Source organism: Eschscholzia californica, unplaced genomic scaffold, assembly GCF_041429995.1.
Source record: "Eschscholzia californica isolate CP2 unplaced genomic scaffold, dmEscCali1.0.p SCAF_2, whole genome shotgun sequence".
Lineage (NCBI taxonomy): Eukaryota > Viridiplantae > Streptophyta > Magnoliopsida > Ranunculales > Papaveraceae > Eschscholzia > Eschscholzia californica.
The window spans coordinates 14,056,834-14,078,411 of record NW_028238309.1 but is presented as its reverse complement, the minus strand read 5'-3'; the positions used below and the strand labels follow the sequence as shown (position 1 = coordinate 14,078,411).

General features: G+C 37.2%; 1 protein-coding gene and 2 long non-coding RNA genes across 3 annotated transcripts; 1 reads left to right on the top strand and 2 right to left on the bottom strand.

The window, feature by feature from the left end:
- The first annotated feature begins 6,341 nt into the window (after nt 1-6,341).
- On the top strand, nt 6,342-7,061 carry LOC147556402 (uncharacterized). Its single transcript, XR_015235213.1, has 3 exons — nt 6,342-6,364; nt 6,489-6,596; nt 6,674-7,061. It is a non-coding gene; the product is annotated as an uncharacterized LOC147556402 (long non-coding RNA).
- Nucleotides 7,062-7,755: 694 nt separating this feature from the next.
- LOC147556401 (E3 ubiquitin-protein ligase UPL5-like) lies at nt 7,756-9,032 on the bottom strand. Its single transcript, XM_086658630.1, has 2 exons — nt 8,162-9,032; nt 7,756-8,057 (listed from the first exon to the last, which is right to left on the bottom strand). Exons 1-2 carry the CDS (start codon nt 9,030-9,032, stop codon nt 7,756-7,758), a joined length of 1,173 nt encoding a protein of 390 aa, XP_086514756.1.
- A 2,359-nt stretch (nt 9,033-11,391) lies between these two features.
- Nucleotides 11,392-11,972, bottom strand: LOC147556400 (uncharacterized). The gene is made up of 2 exons (XR_015234882.1): nt 11,777-11,972; nt 11,392-11,612 (listed from the first exon to the last, which is right to left on the bottom strand). It is a non-coding gene; the product is annotated as an uncharacterized LOC147556400 (long non-coding RNA).
- Between the last annotated feature and the right edge of the window lie 9,606 nt (nt 11,973-21,578).

Here is a 21,578-nt window from a genome sequence, read left to right as displayed (position 1 = left end):
AAGTGTTTAATAAAGGTATTAGATATAACTGATGGGTCAGATGACCACGTCTGATTCGGTAGCTTAACCGAGAAAATATTATTCTTTCGTCTTCTGTTCAATACAGAAAGATGAAAAAATTTTGTATTTCTATCATTTTCCTCCACCCAAAACTTCTTCGCTCTCTGCCTCTAGAAAATTTCTTCTGAATTCCTTAAACTTCTTCACTATCCGCGCTTCCTCTTCTAGGTTGTCGACTGATGGAACCCTCATTTGTGTTCTTAATAATGTTTCCTTGGTCTCCTTTATCAGTTCGAATATATGCCCCACTGAATGCCTACTCCACTTTTTCAACTCCACACCTAGTTGTTTAAGCTTGTCTGTGAACTCACCTCTTCCCTGACTCCATTTTTCCTTCATAATACATTCGAAATCTTTATGCAATGTCCAGTGTCTTTCAAACCGAAGCGGGATGCTACCTCTGATTTTTGCTCTCTCTGTATTTAAAATTATCGGCGCATGATCCCTATGAAATCTTGGTAAGTGTTTAACTATAGTATTTGGGAAACAAAGTCTCCAAAAATTATCCATCACTTAAAATATTAAGTTCATTCGTATGGGAGATTTAATGTTACCGTATATATCTTCCCAATATTTTGTTTGACTAAGTAAACAATAACCCAAATATCAAGCAAAATCTCTTAACAACATTGACACAAATTTTGTTCATAAAAAAAACAGGGACACAAATTTACTGACTAAATAGTAAACAAATTCAATTTTCTAAATATCCCACCGAAATTTGCTTATATTAAGTCAAACCAATTTTGAAAATTGAACCATATGCTATATGTTAGAGCAATCGGAACTATTCAATCTTAAAATATCTCCTGCTATTTTGGTCAAACATGAATTCTAAAATCTCAACTAAAATATCTCTAACACCCGAGATATTACTCAAATATGGATCGCCAATAACTGATCAACATCTAAGCATGTAATAACCGATTAAATGTACACAAAATAACATCAGATTTCGTTCCTAAAACATTTCTAGAATCGGTTTTACTAGTCAAATCGATTTGATTTTAAAATCCAATATAAGTCTATAGTATGGAGATATATTTCAAAGAACCTTTAAATCAAATTTGTTTCAAATAAAATGATTCAACAATATTATTTCGCATATCTAAACTTAAACGATAATTGAAGATCATAGGTTTAGATATCTTAACAAATAATAAATAATTTTAAATACTAATCAACAAAGCTAAAGGCAGGCTCTGATACCAAATGTTAGGAAATTGAATTCTAAATATATGCGGAAGTTACATATTTTCAGCCATTGTTGATTAAGTAGAAATTAGAACTGCAATATAAAACTCTGAAAGTCTTCTAACCCCAATCCTCTCCGTAAGTTGTTGTATTATTGATGGAGGCTACGGACATCGGTTATTGTAACTACTCCCACTTCTTTTCCATCGAAGAAGGGGGTAGTGAGTTGGTCAAAACCAAGTTAGAGGGAAATTAGGAATGTGGGGTCACCCTTAGTCTCCAAAAGAGACGTGTCCAACATAATGTTAATATCTTCTTTCCAATGAAAAAAGCTAATTCATTTGTTACTGCTTCAGGTATTGGTGCTCTAATGGTACTCACTGCAAATTCATCATCTTCTTCCTCTATTTCTACTGCTAGAAAGAAGAAATCTTGATATGGTATTAACGGAAAAGGAAGAAGAATTATTCTAGAGGAGTCATCTGAGGATGATTCAAATGGGTTGTGATGAATTTGAATGAAGATTTAGGTTCTTAGAAGATTAGTTGGATTAAAGATGAAACACCAAGTTGAATTTGGATGACATTGATATTTCATGGCTCCTGAATTTCAGCACATGATTTCAATGTCTAAGTCAAAGAAGCCATTCTTAGCAACCACAAATAGTAACAATGAGTTCAAACCGACGAACAAAATTTTCTAGGGTTTTTTTTGTACCAAACTCAATTTTCTAGGTTTTTTTTTTATTTCAAGGGGTTTTAGGGTTCACGAAGAAGACCCGTTTCCATTGATTTTCTCTCTCTACAAATTTGTTGGTAATGAAGAAAAAGAATAAAGTAAGGGTTTATGGAAGAAAAGAGGGAAGACTTAATATAAAAGCTCTAATTCTTGGAGGACATGAGTGAAAAATAATAGAGTGATGTCCCCTTAAACACGGTTGTCCATATAAATTTTTTAATTTTTCTAGTTGTCCACGTAAAATAGTTGTCCGCAAAAGATAATTGGTTGTCCATGTATTGGCTACCCTTTTCTTTTGTTTAATGGCTTTTGGTGAGTGCTGGTTTTTCTTTTGTAATAGACTCCCTTTGAGAGTAAATAAAAGTTGTTGTTTTCCCGTTATCGTTTTAATTACTTTGATTGTTGGGCTCCCTCCGTCTTTCCCTTTTTGTTATGTTTCTTCTTTGTCTCTACTTCTTCTTCCTCTTCTTCTTCAGATGTGTAATCATTCACCAGTTGTAGGGTTTGACGGTCTTTTTGTAAGCAATCTTCTTGAACCAATGAACAATTTTATTTTTGCTTGGTGAAATCTCTTCTTTCTTTTGATTTTTTGTTCCTGCATGCATACTTCAGATATTGACAGCAAAAATATTAATCTGTTAGTATAATCCTAAGCTTACTAATGTTTTTTCCTAACTTGCTACGCTTTGTTCCGAATGTCTTTTCCTGCTCATAAAATTCAAATTAGACCTATCCTGATTATGCATGGCCTAACTTACTAATCCCCTCTATAAAATAAAAACTCAGCTAGCCTTGTATATTGGTTTGTATTTTCTTCGCAGTTTGGCTGATTGCTGGTGTTAAGTTCATCTAGGGCTTCCCCTTGGCCCCTGGTCGTGGCTCTCGCTACCACCACTGGTTTGCTCGCTTGAGCAATGCTATTTTGGACTGGGACTTCTCCTTGACTCCTAGTCGTAGCTCTCGCTATCAGGGTTGTTTCGTCGGCTTGAGCACGGCTAGTTTAAACTATGACTTCTCCTTAGGCCCCTAGTTGTGGCTCTCGTTACTAGGATTGTTTCGTCGGCTTGAGCACGACGAGTTTAGACTAGGACTTCTTCTTGGGCCCCTAGTCGTCTCATCCCTATAGTCATTTCTTCCGATCAAGTCGACACTCTTTGGTGTAACCTGATGAGACATGAAAATGTCTCATTTGAATCTCTTCACTCGGGTTAGTTAGTCCAGTTCGAGCGGTTACTCTGATGATTTGTCTGATTTTCTTTCTTAGGTCTCACTTACGGAGTTCGATGCGAAAACATCATGATAAAGACATACTTGAGGGGCATTTTGGTCATTTTAATGACAAGGGTGTTCTGGTCAATATTAGTGCTCATGTGAAAGTAGAGTCCAATACGAATCTATCGGCGAAAGCGGAAGTGGAATCAGAGTCCGGATTAAGGAGATAGTCCAAGTCAAAGTTTGGTTCCAAAATTAGTTGACCAAATGGGTCAGTGACACATGGCACGCAGGAGGGAAGGAGATCAGATGGTCCGGATCAGTTGTGGGCTACGTTTTGTCAGTGAAGGTGGGTCACGGGATTCTCAAAGAGCATTAGATCCGGTACACCCCAGCAGAAGATATCACCATGCAACCAACCGTGAGTGTCGAGATCCGAGATATTCTGCACACGTGGCTTTCATCCAATAGCAGCTTGCACATTTTTTTGATGCACCCAGCAGCAGCAAATCTTTTCACCTTACAACCCACGTTGATTGATTGGTAGCCATACCATTTTGAATTTCTTCTAAATCTCTCTGAATATCTTTCTTAGAGAGAGTCTTCTCTTTATGAAAATGGAAATAAAACAAACGTGAAGAAGGAATGAGATATAGCTTGAGAAGGAAAGAAATTTGAATCAGAAGTTGGAAAGGAAAGAAAGATAGATGGAGCTTGGATTATTGTGTGATAAATATGGTGGGTTCGTGATGAGAATGGAAGGAAAGAAATTTGAATCAGAAGTTGGAAAGGAAAAAGAGATAGATGGAGCTTGGATTATTGTGTGATAAATATGGTGGGTTCGTGATGAGAAATTTGAATCAGAACTAATGTTTTAGTGTTTTAGGTCATTGATTGATCTAATCAAAAGCATGTTTAAATTTCCATTCAAACACTATTATCTAGTTATTCAAGTTTGAATCTAATTCTTCTAGTAAAAGACAATACATGCAAATGGCTCGTGATGCCACTGTAGGGTTTTGTGTGTATCTAATACATCTATCCACTGTAGGCTCGTGATGACACCGAGTGTATAACTTGAACTCCATCCTTCGAGTCAAGTAGGACCTTCTTGAAGGTTGAGATGAAGATTTCCTTCTTCTTGACTAGATAATTGAGAGAAACTCCTTTTCTCTCTTTTTCAGACAGCTCTCTCTCTCTATGAGAAATTACACTGAACTTCTTTTCAGTTGGCTTAGGTTTTCTCTCCTTTTACTTTCTTACTTTCCCTTAGGTTGTCTAATTAGGTCCTTATATAGAAATCCCTAGAATAGGTGTTTGACCCAAACTTAGATTCCTAAAACCTAATTATAAGGTATTTTAACGAAACACCCTTTTAGGGTACCTTTAGTGTGGCCGGCCAATATAGCCCCTTTATGGGCTTCCTTGGCCTGGCCATAAGATGGGCGGCCCCTTGCTAAGGTCGGCCATCACATGGCTGGCCCTCCTAAAGCCTTCCCGGGTCTTCCTTTAAGGCCCGGTTATGTCTGTCTTTTATCCGGACTCTTCCGAACCATCTGGACTTACTAAGAATGGATCTAATCCACCTATTTGCCAATCTTTCACTAGTCATTTCTCTCCGTTCAAACCATCACTCTTATGTGTAACTCTTGTAGGATCCGGTCTATGTTAGCCGCGGATTACCGAAGTTATCCGACGATCGTAGTTGGCTTCTAGCTAAGCGTTACGACCCCTAATTCGATCGGACTAATGATCTTCCGTCTAAGGTCATCACGATCCTATTCGCCAAATTGTACGCATTGACATCTTGGTCGAAGGACATTCCTTCGGAAGGATACCATTCCTTCAGATCGAGGAAATATATCCTTCATCGAGTTCCTCCATTGCTTTTCTCCTTTGCTCCGAGGAGTCGATGTTGGTGGATTTGGCTTCGATGAATCCATCATCTTTCACATGACAATTTTTTAAGATCATCTTTTACTTTTGCAATTTCTTTCTGCAGTAAAAGATTGAATATTTATTGAACCTTTCGGGGGCGAGTTATGGGAACTCAGTGAGACGTGCTTGTGTCAAGCTTGTCTTATGGAAGACGATGGGGGCCCTTTTATAGGCTGACCTAGACCAACTGTGATTAGACGGTGTAGATGAAGCTAGGGATTAGGGATTCGGGTTTCACATCTAGGGCTTGATTTAGTTTCTTATTTTGAAGAGAGATAAAAAGATAACTTGGGTGAAGATAACCCCCAAAACTTGATCATTGTAGGCATTGCTTTTAAAGAAAGTCATATTGAATTGACCAAGTCATAAGTGGAAAATACGTTGCCTATAACAAGTTTGGGCATTGCCTAGAAAATTTCCCTTATAGAAATACGGGTGGCCACTTTGTTTTCAGTAGACACAAATACACTTGAAATACAAAAATAAATGTTAGAAACTAAATTAAAAAATAATCATGATAATACTTGGTATCCTGATTCTCGACAAAACCTCATAGTAATCAAGTATAATTCTCATTTTTTTTTTAATAATTCTTTAGGCACATTTGTTGTTTATGCACATTCAGTTGTTTGTCTTTCATTTGAATTGACTTTCGTTTATTTAACTCGAACAACTATGTACATACATCTTATTTTTCTTTTGTTATCTCAATCTGAGAAATAAATTTTAATGAGCTCATTTTATAATCTTTATAATCAAGCTAGAATCATTTATATATATTATAACGCGATGGAAAATGATCTGAAACTAATAGTGTAGTGGTTCATAGGTCACGCATGTTTATATAGTTGAGACTCTTAACTAGGGCTACCATATTTAAGCTCGCTTCGGGCCATTGGAAATTCAGGAACGGCCTTGGTAGTTTAGGCAATAAAAAACCTAGAGGTAGGAAAAGATGGACTTTGAGGCCCTTAGGATGGCCCTACGGGTCTTTATATATATATATATATATATAGTAGGCCCAAGATATTTTAGTTAGAGTTTATAGTGCTCATTCGATTCATGATGTATTGCATATTACATTCATGATGTATTGCATATATTATTCATGATGTATTTAGTTAGAATTAACTTCAGAGAAGAAAAGGACCTGTTACTTCAAAACTTTATATATAAGAGGGTTTGGCTCCCTTCAACCCATCCAACATAAACCATTTATCAGGTTTCTCTCTCATCTTTTATTTTTGTTAGTATATACCTTTCCCTCTCTCTCTCTCTATGTATGTATAAACAAATTCTCTCTCTGTACATGTATATATATATATTACTAACTAAAAACTTTACAGTGAGAAATGGCGATGAATGTAGCGGAAGAAATTGAGCGACTAGAAAACGAACTCAAACAACTCCCGGTCACAAAAAATATATCTCTCCTTGAAGAAGCCGAAGATAGGGTAAAAGTTTTTGGTTATGATTATTGTTATTATTATTTTAACCTTGTAATAAAGTCAAACTTTTATCTAATTAGCAGATGTATGAACTGAACTGCAAAATGTTGCGGACGGGTCGGAGAGACGGAAAAGATAAGCTTCGTAAAGACCTCAGAAAAGCAGAAGACTGTGTGCCGAGTTTCTATGAGAGACTAAGCGAAGAGGAAAAAGTATTAAAGAGGCCGAGAGACCAAATCCGGCGCAGAATTGAAGAACTTAGAGATCAGAATATGCCATAAAAATATCTGGCGAAAGATTTTTTTTTTTATAATGTTAGACTGAACTTTAGTGTTAAGAATTAAAACCTCCATTTCAAAAGTAGCTAGATTAAATCTATGAATATTTGTGGTTGTTAGATATAACAATCGTACTATATATTTGTGTTATCATAATTAAGTTGATGATTAAGACTTAAGTTGATTCTGAAAATGTTTTAAATTCTAAGTCACTTATTGTTGAACGACAAAAGACAGAGACGAGTATCGCTAAACATGGATGACTAGTTTCTTTTTCTTCTTATTACAGGTAGGTTTTGTGTGGCCTTGTGATGAGACACTCATTTGACATGTTAATTTGCTATTTATGGTGAGACACTCATTTGACATGTTAATTTGCTATTTGTTTCACATTTGACCAGGATATGACTTCTGGAGGTTATAAGATGGCAACCTATTTGAATTTTCTTAAGCTTTCAAAACAGGGGCCTACAATATATATTCCTGTAGAAAGATGCTAACAGATAAATTAATAAAGCCTTGGCTACAAATCAATTAATCACTAGAATATATGAAACTTCCTACACTGTTGTTTACATGTTAATGGAGAATGAATAGACATCGGTCTAGACTTGGATAATGTGGTTCCTATTATTTTTGAAAAAGGAGAAGGCCTGTTGTCATCCACACCTACATATTCGTTGTTGTTTATGTCTTCTCTATTCTTCTCCAAAAACATGTGATCGAGATCTTTCGACACCTTCGAGTTAGAACATCATCAAGACCTTGAATAATCAGTTTTACCTTTTCTTCTATTGACTTCATGAAGCAATGTTGGATGACTAGTTTTATATATTCTTCTCTGTTTTTACTACTCAAAACCATTTCCTTCCCTCCAGGACACAAGTCTACAACTCTACAATTTTCCTTCTGGACACTGCTTCCTCTTCTTCTTCAGTTTCCCAAACAAATGTCAAGCCCAAACCATCTGAATCTACAAACTCATAATCCATCTCTAAAATATCTCTGCAGCTTTTGTACATGTATGGATCCACATTGCGTATATCTTCCAATGTAACAATAGATCCGGCTAATTGCAAGAGAAACAATCGATCAAATCCAATTTGTATTTGCATGTCGTGCATCAATGCTAAAGCAATCACTCGACCACAAAACCCATAATATTGAAGTTTTTGACGATCCACTTTTGCTGCAAACAAGATAGTGAAATTATTAAAGATAGAAAATGTTGAAGTTGTAAGGTAAAACATGACTAAAAACATGAAAAACAATTCAAAATGTTGAATAAAATACCTGGATTAAGATAGATCCTCTGAGGGTTATGTGCGCATGATAGGAACAGAGAACTCTGTGGAGTGAATAGATGTCGGCATAGCAAGAGGAGCCACCCCGTGAAAACTCCATGACCTGCAAGTGCTACCTCATTTTTAAACTGAGGGATAATTCCATTCCGCAACAAAATGGGGTTTGCAAGCCCAACATGCTTGAAAGAATCAACCAATAACTTTGAACTGTCAATGAGAACTTTCGTCTTCTGTGGGTGATGATCACAGACCTGATTTGGAAATATCATCGTGATCAAATGTCTTCTACATTCATTGTTTAGTAAATTCTTATGTCGAAGAAGCCACTGGTGATCTTCGCCTCTTTTTGAATTCATAATAAGTTTATTTATTGAAGCTCGGTGAGAATTCAAGCAAGATGAGAGTTTTTCTCCAAATAGATTATAATGTTTAGATACGAAGTTCAATTCCTTGAGAATTGATAGATAATAAGACCATCCGTGATTAAATTCGCATTCAATACATCTTGTATACTCAATGCCATCGTCCATATATGTAAGACCAAGATCAATGTTGTCAAGTAACTTATTAAGATCTTCCCAAAATGGTAAAAGTTGTGTTACATTATAGCACACATCCACAAGCACCTCCATAGGAAGTAAGTGAAATGATGATAAACCTCTCGATCTCATGTACTCTTCAATTTTCATACACATATGGAGCGTCAATACAGAGAAGTCACGGATATCACTCTCAAATCGTGATTTTAACAAAGACGGCACTCTGCAAAAGCACGACTCTCTGACCAACTTCATATTCACAACAAACTGTTGAGTGAGCTCCCAATTGATTTCAACAAATATATGTAAGTTTGACGACATATACACTCTTGTTCAGAACTTCTTCCATACACCATTCTAACCCCGGGTACCAATCATACTCACATCTGCCTTATCCCAAAAAACCCCACTGCTCAAACCCTGGCGGATTATCGTTCGATCAGTCTTCTTAATACCACTTATAAAATTATTACTAACATCCTAGCTGAAAGATTAAAATACAACCTTAATCCCATCATCTTTCCCTTGCAAGCAGCCTACGTCCCCGGGAGACAAATATCTGATAACATCATTATGGGTCAAGAACTCATTCATTCCTTTAAAAATATGAAAGGATCTACTGGGTACTTTGGCCTTAAATTAGATATGTCAAAAGTTTTTGACCGTGTCGAATGGTCTTTTCTTGTGGATATTATGAGGCGGTTGGGTTTTTCGGATCACTGGATTAACATGATCCCCAATTGCATCTCGACCTCCTCCATGTATTTCCTCATCAACGGTCGACCAGGTCCCGCGTTCTTCCCTTCCAACGGCATCCGACAGGGCGACCCGCTCTCTTCTTTCCTCTTCACTTTGGTCATGGAAGGCCTTAGTAGACTTTTTTCTTCCAACTCGGACCAAACCCCTTTCTTCGGGTTTCCTACCAACAACCCTAACCTCACTATCTCACATTTACTGTTTGCTGACGACTGTATCATCTTCGACAAAAACTCGATTGATAACATCCACAACCTTAAAAACATTTTGAACATCTTCTGTGAATCCTTGGGTCAAACTATTAACAATGCCAAATCCAATATCTTATATTCCAAAAATTCCCATCCTAAGTTTAAACGCATCATTATGAAAACTCTAGAAGTCAAATATGCTTCCACCTCTGAAAAATACCTTGGTGCCCAACTCTTTATCGGTGCCCAAAAAACTAAGGTCTTCCACACCATTCTGGACCAAATCAAATCCAAACTCTCTAAGTGGAGCCATTCTTTCCTTTCTCAAGTTGGCCGCACAGTTGTCATCTCAGTTGTTACTTCGGTCGTTCCCCGCTATTAGACGCAATGCTTCCCAATACCGAAAAGTGTTAGTAAAAGCATAACGACTTTGCAAAAGTCCTTCTGGTGGGGAAAGTCCAAAGGTATATGCACCAAAGCTTGGTCATATATCTGTCTTCCTAAGAAACATGGAGGGCTAGGTATCCATGATCCTCATCTAGACAACACTGCCCTCCTTAGCAAACTGGCTTGGCGCCTTAAATCCGAGCCTGAAGCACTTTGGGTCCAATTCTTGAAAGCCAAATATTTCCCTAACTATAATGCTCTTCGGCCAGCAAAATCCCACCATTCGTGGAATTGGAAAGTCATCAAAAGAAATTATGACAACATCGATCATCTTATTACATGGGAAGTACACTAGGGCGAAAACATTAACCTCTGGACTGACAGCTGAATCTCAGGTACTACCAGCTCCATTCCTAACTCCAACAACTCAACTCTTACCAAAGTTTCCCACCTTATCACCAACAATCAGTGGAATGATGAGATTCTCCGCGCTACTTTCGATGAACCAACCCAGAATCTCATCCACACCATTCCCCTGCATAATGATGGTCCCGATCAAATGAAATGGACTCTTACAGAATTAGGTAATTTCACTGTTAAATTTATGTACCATCATCTTAGCATAACTAATCAATCTCCATCTCATCTTCCTCTTAACTGGAACTTCATCTGGTCTCTCCCCACTATCCCTCGAATAAAACTCTTCATTTGAATGATTTGCACGAAAGCGTTACCAGTCCGCGACAGGATAAGTAAGTATGTCGGAAACAACTGCAATTGCCCAAACTGCTCGGAAATTGAAACCATTGAACATGCACTAATACATTGTCCATTAGCGAAAAAATTTTGGTTTTACTTTAATATCATTTCTACTAACATCTACTCTTTAGCAGATTGGATCTTCTCTTGGCAGGATCAAAACCAAAGCAGTTGCACGACAAACGATATCCACTTTGTCACCATACTATGGTACATTTGGAAAACCAGATGTGACCATTGCTTCCAGCACACAATTAATAATACTAGATCGGTAATAAATGTGATTATGGCATTCCCAAAAACCAATATAGCACCTGAAAACCCAATACTAGATACAAGGGGTAATAACTAAAAAGGTCAAAATAATATTGAAAAAGTGTAGAAAAGCACAAAACATTTGAAAATTATTATTCAGGTAAAAAAGTATACAAATACTAAAATACCCTTTTTTGTCATTTTGTGTAACTAATTTCTTGTATTTTTCTTTAAACTTTAAATCGATATAACTTTTGTTTGAGATGTCGGATTTCTATAAAAATTATATATTTAGAAATGATTTTTCATTAGCTTTCTAACAAGATCCACTTTCAATACTAAAATCCCACATTAACATAAACAAATAACATAAAATATTAAGCAAACAAGTAGGTCCAGTCCTCCTCTTCACTAACACCACCATCACCAGCAACAACATCATCAGTAGCACTTGAATCAGACAAACAACTGTTGATGTTAAGATTGTCAGGATGATAGTAATGGTCGTCTTCTTCATCGAAATGATAGTTTTTATTGGCAAAAAATGAGTCAACTGTGAAGGTAGTGGAGCATTGTTCAAATTTAGTTTCAGCATTTAGAACATAGGATAATTAAGTAGAAAATGAAATAGAATGAAACCCTAGAAATCGGAGATAGATGAAACCCTAAATATTGCTCAAATTTAAAGCCGGAAATTGAATCATGAAGATATCTCACCGATTAGGGCAGAATTTCTTCTACCAGTAGCATTGTTCTAATTGGGTAGAGAGAGATATATAGAGGGAGATTTATTCTAGAATTTCTTATATAATCAAAACGTGCCTGGAAGAAATCGTGGCTTTGATTTCTGCTCTTGATGAAGCCATTGGTGGAGAAAGAGAAAGAGAAAGAGAGGAGGCGGCAAAGAGCAAAGAGAGAAGAAAAAGATTGCTGGGAAAAAGATGAAGAAGACCTAATTTAATTTAACATACGGAGGGGTATATTTGGAATGAAAAAAAATCTAAAATGACCTTAATGACAATTAGTGATATTATTTCAAACCTAAATAACAGTTAACAATAATAAAGTTGACAAGTTTGGATATTTAAAAATATTGGTGGCTTTTTTAGCTATTGTGTATTTTATATTGACCTAAATAGCTATTTTTCCTATTATAAAACGGTGGGAAATGATCTGAAACAAATTGTGTAGTGGTTCATAGATCACGCATGTTTATATAGTTGAGACTCCTAAGTAGGGCTACCGTATTTAAGCTCGCTTCAGGCCATTGGAAATTCAGGAACGACCATGGTAGTTTAGGCAATAAAAAACCTAGAGGTAGCAAAAGATGGACTTTGAGGTCCTTAGGATGGCCCTACGGGTCTTTATATATATAGTAGGCCCAATATTTTTTAGTTAGAATTTATAGTGCTCATTCGATCATGATGTATTGCATATTACATTCATGATGTAATGCATATATTATTCATGATGTATTTCATATATTATTCATTATGTATCAATGTCATTCAAATGCAATGATTCTTGGAGTCCAATCTCAAAAAAAAAAATCTGTATATAGACTCGAGGTTGGTCGAACCTGACTCGGAAGCCCCACCCAACCCGTTCTTTTCTGGGGCGGCCCGACCTGATAAAACAACACTAGCTACTTTAAAGTCATATTTCTCAAATTATTAAAACATAAATTAGTTCAAAGCCATATTTTCTTATATTTAGTTAGAATTAACTTCAGAGAAGAAAAGGACCTGTTACTACAAAACTTTATGTATAAGAGGGTTTGGCTCCCTTCTTCTACCCATCCAACATAAACCATTTACCAGGTTTCTCTCTCATCTTTTATTTTTGTTAGTATATATCTTTCCCTGTCTCTATATATATATTGGGAGTTTTGGCCAAAACTCCCTAAGAATTTATGTCTTTGGTTAAAAAGGATTCATCTAAGTTTTTTAGGCTTCACCTCCCTGATGGCAATTATGTAATTTTCAACTTCAGTGAAAAGACCAACCTAACCCTAGTCTAAGAAAATACCTTGCAAACACCTTGCACTGCCTTGCAAACACTTTGCACTGCCTTGCAAACACCTTGCAGAGCCTTGCAAACACCTTGCATGGTTTTTGCAAACACCTTAGATAGCCTTGCAAACAAATTGCAGAGCCTTGCGAACACCTTGCAGAGCCTTGCAAAAACTTTGCAGAGCCTTGCGAACACCTTGCATAACTTTTGCAAATACCTTGCACAACCTTGCGAACACCTTGCAGAGCCTTGCAAAGCTTTGCAAATACCTTGCAGAGCCTTGCAAGCACCTTGCAGAGCCTTGCAAGCACCTTGCAGAGCCTTGCAAACACCTTGCAGAGCCTTGCAAACACCTTGCAATGCCATGCAAATGGTTTGCAAATTAGTTTTTGAATTGATTTAACATGAAATTTGTTACAAATTATTATATATTGTCTAATAGAATGTTGTATCGAAAAACTAGCTAAAACCCCTACAAATTCATAATAGTCATTTTATAAGCTCTAGCACCATCATTTTACATTTCTTTGAAAAACTTCCAAAGCTTTCATGAAATTCTCAATTTGAACATAAATACCAATCATGATTATCCAAGAAAAAATATTTCTCACAACAATTTCACCTAAAAACTTTATTGCTATTTCAATCAACCTAAGTCTTGTATAACCAACTAACGTTGCATTCCAAGAAACAACATCTCTTTCAAGCATTTTATCAAACACATTGCTTGCATCAACTATATTTTCACAACTTCCATATAAACCCAACAAATAAGTTTGAGCATAAACATCAAAACTAACAAATTGTCATCCATCATTCATAACTCAATGAAAATAAAGCAATGAAGAAGTTGGATTATACCTTGAAACACTATCAAATTCTCCTTCCATTGAAAGTATATAAAACTTTATCTCTCTAGAATTTAGAACCAAAAACTAAATCAAACCCCTTAAAAGCCTCTTCAAACAACAAGCAAATAGATTAAATCACCTAAACCTAAAAACATCAACCTATCTTATAGCCAAAATCGATTCAAACCCCAGAAATTCTAATCGGCATCGACAATCCAACTCGGTTCGTTCATAAGAAAAACTCAAGTTCGTAATTTATTAGTTAGATTATTACTAGGTATTTCTAATTGAATGAAGGGTATTTTTGACTCTTAAAAAGTTGGTGCTTTTAAAAATGTCCTTCAAGCCTATTTTTATAACTTACTTGGGGCCTAGCTAGTTATAAAGATGGGTTGTCTTTTTAACAAAAAAATACAAGAAATTGGGCCTCCGACCCAATTTCCTGTATAAACAAACTCTCTTTCTGTACACGTTTATATATTTTACTAACTAAAAACTTTACAGTGAGAAATGGCGATGGATGTAGAGGAAGAAATTGAGCGACTAGAAAACGAACTCAAACAACTGCCGGTCACAAAAAATATATCTCTCCTTGAAGAAGCCGAAGATAGGGTAAAAGTTTTTGGTTATGATTATTGTTATTATTATTTTAACCTTGTAATAACGTCAAACTTTTATCTAATTAGCAGATGTATGAACTGAACTGCAAAATGTTGCGGACGGGTCGGAGAGACGGAAAAGATAAGCATCGTAAAGAACTCAGAAAAGCAGAAGAATCGAACTAATTGATATTTGATATGCTTGATAGTTGGATAATATGAGTTTATTAAGTTTTAAAAGTGTTTTAAAAGGTATTATAAACTAATGATTTGATTACAATGAATATGATTCAACTAGTTTTCAAATTAAAAATCGAAATTGATGATTGAAATTTGTTTCAAAACATTGGATTTCATTGATTTTGAATTGGTTTTCAAAATTGTTCTTGGAAAAGTTTCAAAAACCTAGAATTTTGATCCAAAATTGGTTGATTAAAAGAGTTGTTTTTGAGTTTTAGGAAACTGCCAAAAATAAAAATTTGGAATTTAGAAGTGTTCTAAAAGGAGTTGTTTTGAGTTTTAGGAAACTCCCAAAACAAAATTTGAAAAATTTTAAAAGTTTCTAAACATTTTGAAAAGTTTTAGAAGAGTTCTAAAAGAATTTCAAAATTTAGAAAGAGTTTTAAAATTGGAAAATAGCAACTTAGAGTTGCAAAAGAATTTTTTTCTTTTCGAAACATGAGTTTTTTAGAAACTCATGAAATCCGCTGAGGAAGCTTCCTGGCCGGACCAGTAGCAGCTGTGGACGCGTCTGACCAGACGCGTCCCAGCACTGGTGGACGCGTCTGAATAGACGTGTCCACCTACTGAGGTCGCGTCTTCCAGACGTGACCAACAGCCATACCAGGACGCGTCTGGGACGCGTCTTGGAAAAGCATCTGGGGGCCTGGGTGTCTCGGACTAGGTCCGAGAGACCTAGTGCTGGTCCGGTCCAGCACCAGACACGTCTAGGACGCGTCTGGTGCATGGACTAGCGTCCTGGCTCCGGCCAGGACGAGACCAGGCCTTGATAGGCCTCGGCCAGGACATGGCGGCCCAATGGGCCGTGCTATGTCCGGGCCTTGTCCGAGCCCTTTTGTGGGCTTGGGCCGGGACTTGTCTAGGACTTGTCCCGGACTTTTTCGAGGCTTTTCGGACGACGAAAAGGAACCATCATTCGAGTGGGAGTTTTTGCCAAATTTTCTTCCGATTCCAACCAAATAGTTTCAAAATTAATCTGGGCCATCTAGAAGGCCAAAACGGATTTCTCTTTAAATTGATTTATGAAATCATTAAGAATCGAACCAATATTTTTCCGAAATTGACCCGGGCTTTCAAAACACGAAATGGAGTTTTTCTTGAAGTTGATTTTAGAAATCATAAAGATAAAACCGAACGCACCATTAGTCGAATTCTTCGAATTTAGACTTAAGGTCCTTAATGTGACATGTGATGTCGACAAAAGTGTCTCCCAAGATAATCATGCATATATAATTCTTAGCCTCAATATATTATATCAATGCATGTGATGTGAATGCGGGAAACTAGTATGGCCATAGATTTGTTTCTATATTCTTGTTTTAAGCACGGATGGGTGCATATTTGTAATTAATTTTAATTTCAAGTTTATACGATCTGCGAATCGTTAAAGTCTTGTAATTAGAGTTTAGGGTCTATGAGTCCATTGAAGAAACTCAAGGAAGGAATCCTAAGGCGAGTGGGAGAAATCAATGGAGGTTCAAAGATGGAGATCTAGACGAACCAAAAGGCGAAACAAGAAGCAAACCAAAGGAGATTAGATCTTCTAGGTTAGGGGCCATACTAGGATCCATGTCTGCTTGATTTATTTTCTTCCGCGCATTTACTTACTTATTACGCTTTATGTCGTGGATGTTAGTTAGGCTAAATAGTTCATTATAACGAATGCCAGACTAGCGTAAAAGTCCCCAAAAACGTAATCTTGAGTAATCGCCTATCCAGATAAGACACTCGTTGCGCCCTTGTTCGAGGAAGGTGGGTCAGCCTTCGCAGAGTACCTCCTCTACCATGGGACAATGCGGGTAGGCCTATAGAGGAGGCCTACACGTCTAAATGGTTCTACTCAGCGAGATCAGCAAGAGAGTCTTGGATACTCGAGGCAAAAGGATAGATTAGTCATTCGTTAATGAAATCTATCAACCAAGAGTCATAAGGTATGATCAGTGAAGTAGTTCGCTCACCCGGAACGACGGAGTCAAAGGGTAGTGCCTTCGTCCGCTTTACTCCGAAGAACTGGGGTCTTGGAATCACTTATTCAATCGGGGACGATTTTGTTGAATAATGTGGGAAAACTAATGTTTTTCAAAACTAATGTTTTTCAAAAACGATAACGAGTTACAACTTTGCCATTTCTTTTATGTAGTTTTATGATGACACAAAGAAACGAGTTCAACTTTAAATCACACCTAAGGGAGGTGTTAACCCACTTCCTAGAATGGAAGAATGAATCCGAGAATAGTTCCCAGATTCAAAAGGAAAGCTTACTAGAATAACCAATCCCAATGTTGACTCATACCGAAGAAGGTCAAAAGCCACTTGCAAGCAATCGTATAACATTCTCTTTGGAAGAGTAATGGATGCTAGCATAACCATTAAGACAAACTGAGGAAGAAATTCCTGCAGAAGTCATAAATGGAGAGGTACGAGACCTCCAAGGAAATCTAAAAGTCATCCTAAGGGAAGACAACAGACTACATCTATCACCCAATTCAATATCGATTGAACAAAGATAGATAAGACCTTAAATGAGTCACTCAGGTTGTTACGAACAAACTGAGCAGAACATATGGGAATATCCAATCTAAGAAAGGTTCTTGAGATTTGGTACAAAGAATCTAAGAAAGAGCTCTTGAGATTCAAAAGGGCATAGGGTCAGTCAAGTGAGACAAACATTTGATCAAAGAAAAGCAGTTGCCAAGTACATGATCAAGAGTATTCCTCATTACTGTCAGTGTTTCCAAATAATGGCTAGAACATTGAAAAGGAAACTACCCTTAGCATCTGGAGGACAAAAGGAATGGAATTATGAATTCTGGTTCCATATCCTTGTTAACAAAGTTAAACAAGTATCGTAAAATTCCTTCATCAGGTAATTTTAAGACCGGATGAGTGGCTCGGTAAAGCTTAAGGGAATCGCATACTTGACTAAAAGAAGTAAAGATCCATGAGGGAGCAAAAGCAGTAATGCTAAGGATGCTGTAAGGGATCGAAGTCTTCTCTTAGACACTAATCTAGCTTAGTTATTAATAATAATTATTTTGTTCTTCTATAAACATCTGATGTTTTAAACCAGTGGTAAATTAACTAAAGGTTAACATTGATAATGGTTGATATCAAGAGATTCAAACTCATCAACTTCAGTAATAGGCCCGTACGCCCACATTTATCTTAGTTTCTTTAATAGTAATTTCTTCTGTATTAGGTCCTGCTTCGAGAATTAATAGAATCACCTTTTTGCCTTTCTCTCGTTTCTTTATTTTTTTCGCGTGTAAATCTGTTGATCTTCTGTTTTCTACTCGTTTTTTGTTCACCGCTACTCTTCGATGATCGTGCCCATTCATGACTACCCTTCCGTCTTATAAACTTACCTGAAAGTGCAGTGCGAATACTCTGCAATTCTTGTTATGGATATCCTAATGGTTAATGGGACTCTTCCGAGCGACGACATAGGGGTAGCGTTCTACATGTCTCTCAATGACGATGACTCTTCTATTGACAACTTATGCATGGAAGTGGTCGGTGAAGGTTCCGTTGATTTCCTTCGCCCCCGGGACCTGTTGGGCGAAGACAACCTTTCGGCGTTGCTCGTAGCCGTACCACTTTATCCCCTGGTCTATTCATAAGCCGGCACCACGAGTGCATCTGAATTTGCCCTTTTTTCAGCCGTCGTGGGGGTGGTCGGCTGCTTGCTGTAATTGTCAGAGCCTCGGTGGACATTGGCGGCCCTCCTGCTGCTCCTTTCTCCTCTTCTGATGTGTAATTATTATTGCTTTTTGCGGTGTTCAGTGAACTCTTGTCAATGAAACAAGTACATTATGGTTAATTAGCCCTAATCTTACTAATGCAATTCTCCTATCTTACTACGCATGCTCCAGATGATCGTTCCTGCATAAAAGAAAAGTTAGACCTATTCTAGCATGACCTGAGTAACTAATTCCCTCTGCAAAATAAAGCCCAAATTAGCCCTGAATAATTGTTTCCGAATAATTTTCCGATCTGAGTTCTGCCCCTGGTCGTTGTTCTCGCCACAAGGGATGTTTTCGTTGGCTTGAGCTCAACTAGTTTTTTCGTTGGCTTGAGCTCAACTAGTTTAGCTAGGACTTCTCCTTGGGCCCCTGGTCGTTGCTTTTGCTACCAAGGGTATTTTCGTCGGCCTGAGCTTAACTAGTTTAGCTAGGACTTCTCCTTGAGGCCTCTGGTCGAGCTTTGGCTACAACAGCTACTTGTTTTCGTCGGCTTGAGCACGACTAGTTTAGCTAGGACTTCTCCTTAGGTCCTTGGTCGTTCCTCTCGCTACCAAGGCTATTTTCGTCGGCTTGAGCAGGACTAGTTTAGCTAGGACTTCTCCTTGGGCCCCTGGTCGTTGCTTTCGCTCCCAAGGTTTTTTTTGTTGGCTTGAGCTCAACTAGTTTAGCTAGGACTTCTCTTTAGGCCCTTGGTCGTTACTCTCACTACCAGGGCTATTTTCGTTGGCTTGAGCTCAACTAGTTTAGCTATGACTTCTCCTTGATCGCGTGGTATTTTTTGTAAAAAATACCGTTTATTGATAAAAACTGTAGCTTGTTGTGCTACTCTCCCGCCTAACGACTTTATTTATAAAACGAATTAAAAATAAAATAGGATGGTGTAGTAGCCGTTCACCATACCTGAGCGGCTTTTTATTCTGGCATATCTGTTGTGGGTTATCCGTAGAAAACCTTATCTCCTCCAACAGTCGCCGGGTTGGTTGTCTCCTCTCCACAACCTTGGGCTGAGATTAGATAGCATTCCCGAGCTACTTTTTGATTCCCTCTGGCCATCCCTATGAGGTTTGTTCCCTGGACTGAGAATCATTTATTCAATATAGCTTTTCTAGGTTTTAGTCGGTCGGCAGATGTGTATTAGACTTTTGTTTTGAAAGATTATATGACTTTTAGATTTATGATCTCATCGTAATCTTTAGTCAAATTGATCCTTTACTTGATTTAGGTTTAGTTTCTAAAACTTTTCCTACAATCTAGTATTTAGTCTATTCTAGTCACATTAATCACAATCTCATGTCTAACATAAGTCTCAATGATTAATTGACCTCTGTTTTGTCATAAGAGATCTTGTCAAATTTATTTGTTTGAACCATGATTAACTATCATTGAGAGATACGTGACCAAGCAACTTTAGCTTCATCCATGTCCTTTCAAATTTATTTGACTAGATTAGAATAAGTAAATTGGATTGTTTGGTATAATTGTTTAAAAGTAAAATAGGCATCTTTGAAGAACATCATAAAATACTAAATACTTTATTTACCTCCATAATCTTATTACACAGTCGATGTTCGGAAAAAGAAAAAGAAAACTAACACTAATTTACAGTAATGCATATGGAGTCTATGATCCTTCTTGAGCTTTTGTAGCAACTATTGCTTCCTTAGCTTTTGACAGGTTCATCTCCTTCATCATTAAATACTCAGCTCCCACTTGTTCCTTATCATTCATAATGAAAAGAGCTTTTTAGGTATCCAATACCTTAAAAGAAAAAAGTACTTAATTGAATCAACTTTTAATATTTATACCTTAGTCGTAATTCTCAGCTACGTTGTTTAGCTCTTCCTTATAGCGTGTGCAATCTCTTATCCAGATATGAGATGTGCTGCCACAAAATAGACAACTATTGTTAGGAAGGATAGTTCTGGGTCTTGGCACTCTCCTGCCTGTTCTTCTGCCAGATTGTCTCCTTCTAACGTTTTCCGATCCCGAGTTAGTACCCTCTTGAACACTAAGAATTTCTTCTGTAGTTTCAGGTATGCCGATTTTGCTTTCAGCAACTTCCAGAATTGTGAGCAGATTTTCAAAGGAAACTTTTCCAAATTTTTGCTCAAAGTCAGCTCTTACATCTTGATAACTATCGTCTAGTGAACGCATGATGATATCAATCGCCAGTTCGACTGCATAGGATCCCATCCATTCCATGTCTTTGAAGTGATCAATCATTTTCAAAACTTGGTGACGGACTGATTTTCCTTTCTCGAGTCGATCTCCTGTGTTATCATTGAGATTCTAATCTCTCCATTTGACGTTGTGTTTTAAACACTTCTCTGAGCTGTCGAATGATAGTGTATGCTTCCATGTCAATTAATCTATCTTGATATTTCCTTTCCATGGACATTAACACTAGACCTGTTACTGGCGCTGACTTCCTTTGAATAATGTCTGCATGCTTACGCTCTTCTTCAGAAGAGGTTTCTGAAAGTTTGGGGATTGGAGTGTCTAATACTTCTGCTCTTGCTCCGACAACCTTTCTCAGATCTCTTTCCCATTAAACGAAGTTGGTGTCATCCAACTTTACAAGTATGCTGTGGAGGTTGAAGATGTTGTTTGTCATAATTAAACTACATGTAAGAAACGCGAAAGTGATTTAAACTTGTTATCCAGACATAATTCTTATTTGACTGTATTATTCTATGTTTTTGTCCCCTAAGAATAATATAATTCCAAGATCCTATTCCTTCGAAATTAAGAGTACTTTGGCACTGCCCTTAACTCGTCGTCCTGGGTGAGTAACATTTTACTGATCATACTCTTATGATTCTTGGTTGACTAATTTCACACTTAAGTGTGAATTGTCCTTTGCCTCGAAATCCAAAACCCATTTGCTGACTCGTTCAGAATAACCATTTAGACGTGTAGACCTCTTCTATAGATCTACCCATATTGTCCCGAAGTAAAAGATGACACTCTGCGAAGGTCGACCCACCATCGATGAACAAGGGCTCAACAGGTGTCTTAATCTATGTAGGCTTAAGTCAAAATTGTTTTTGGGACTTATTACGTAATTTATCAA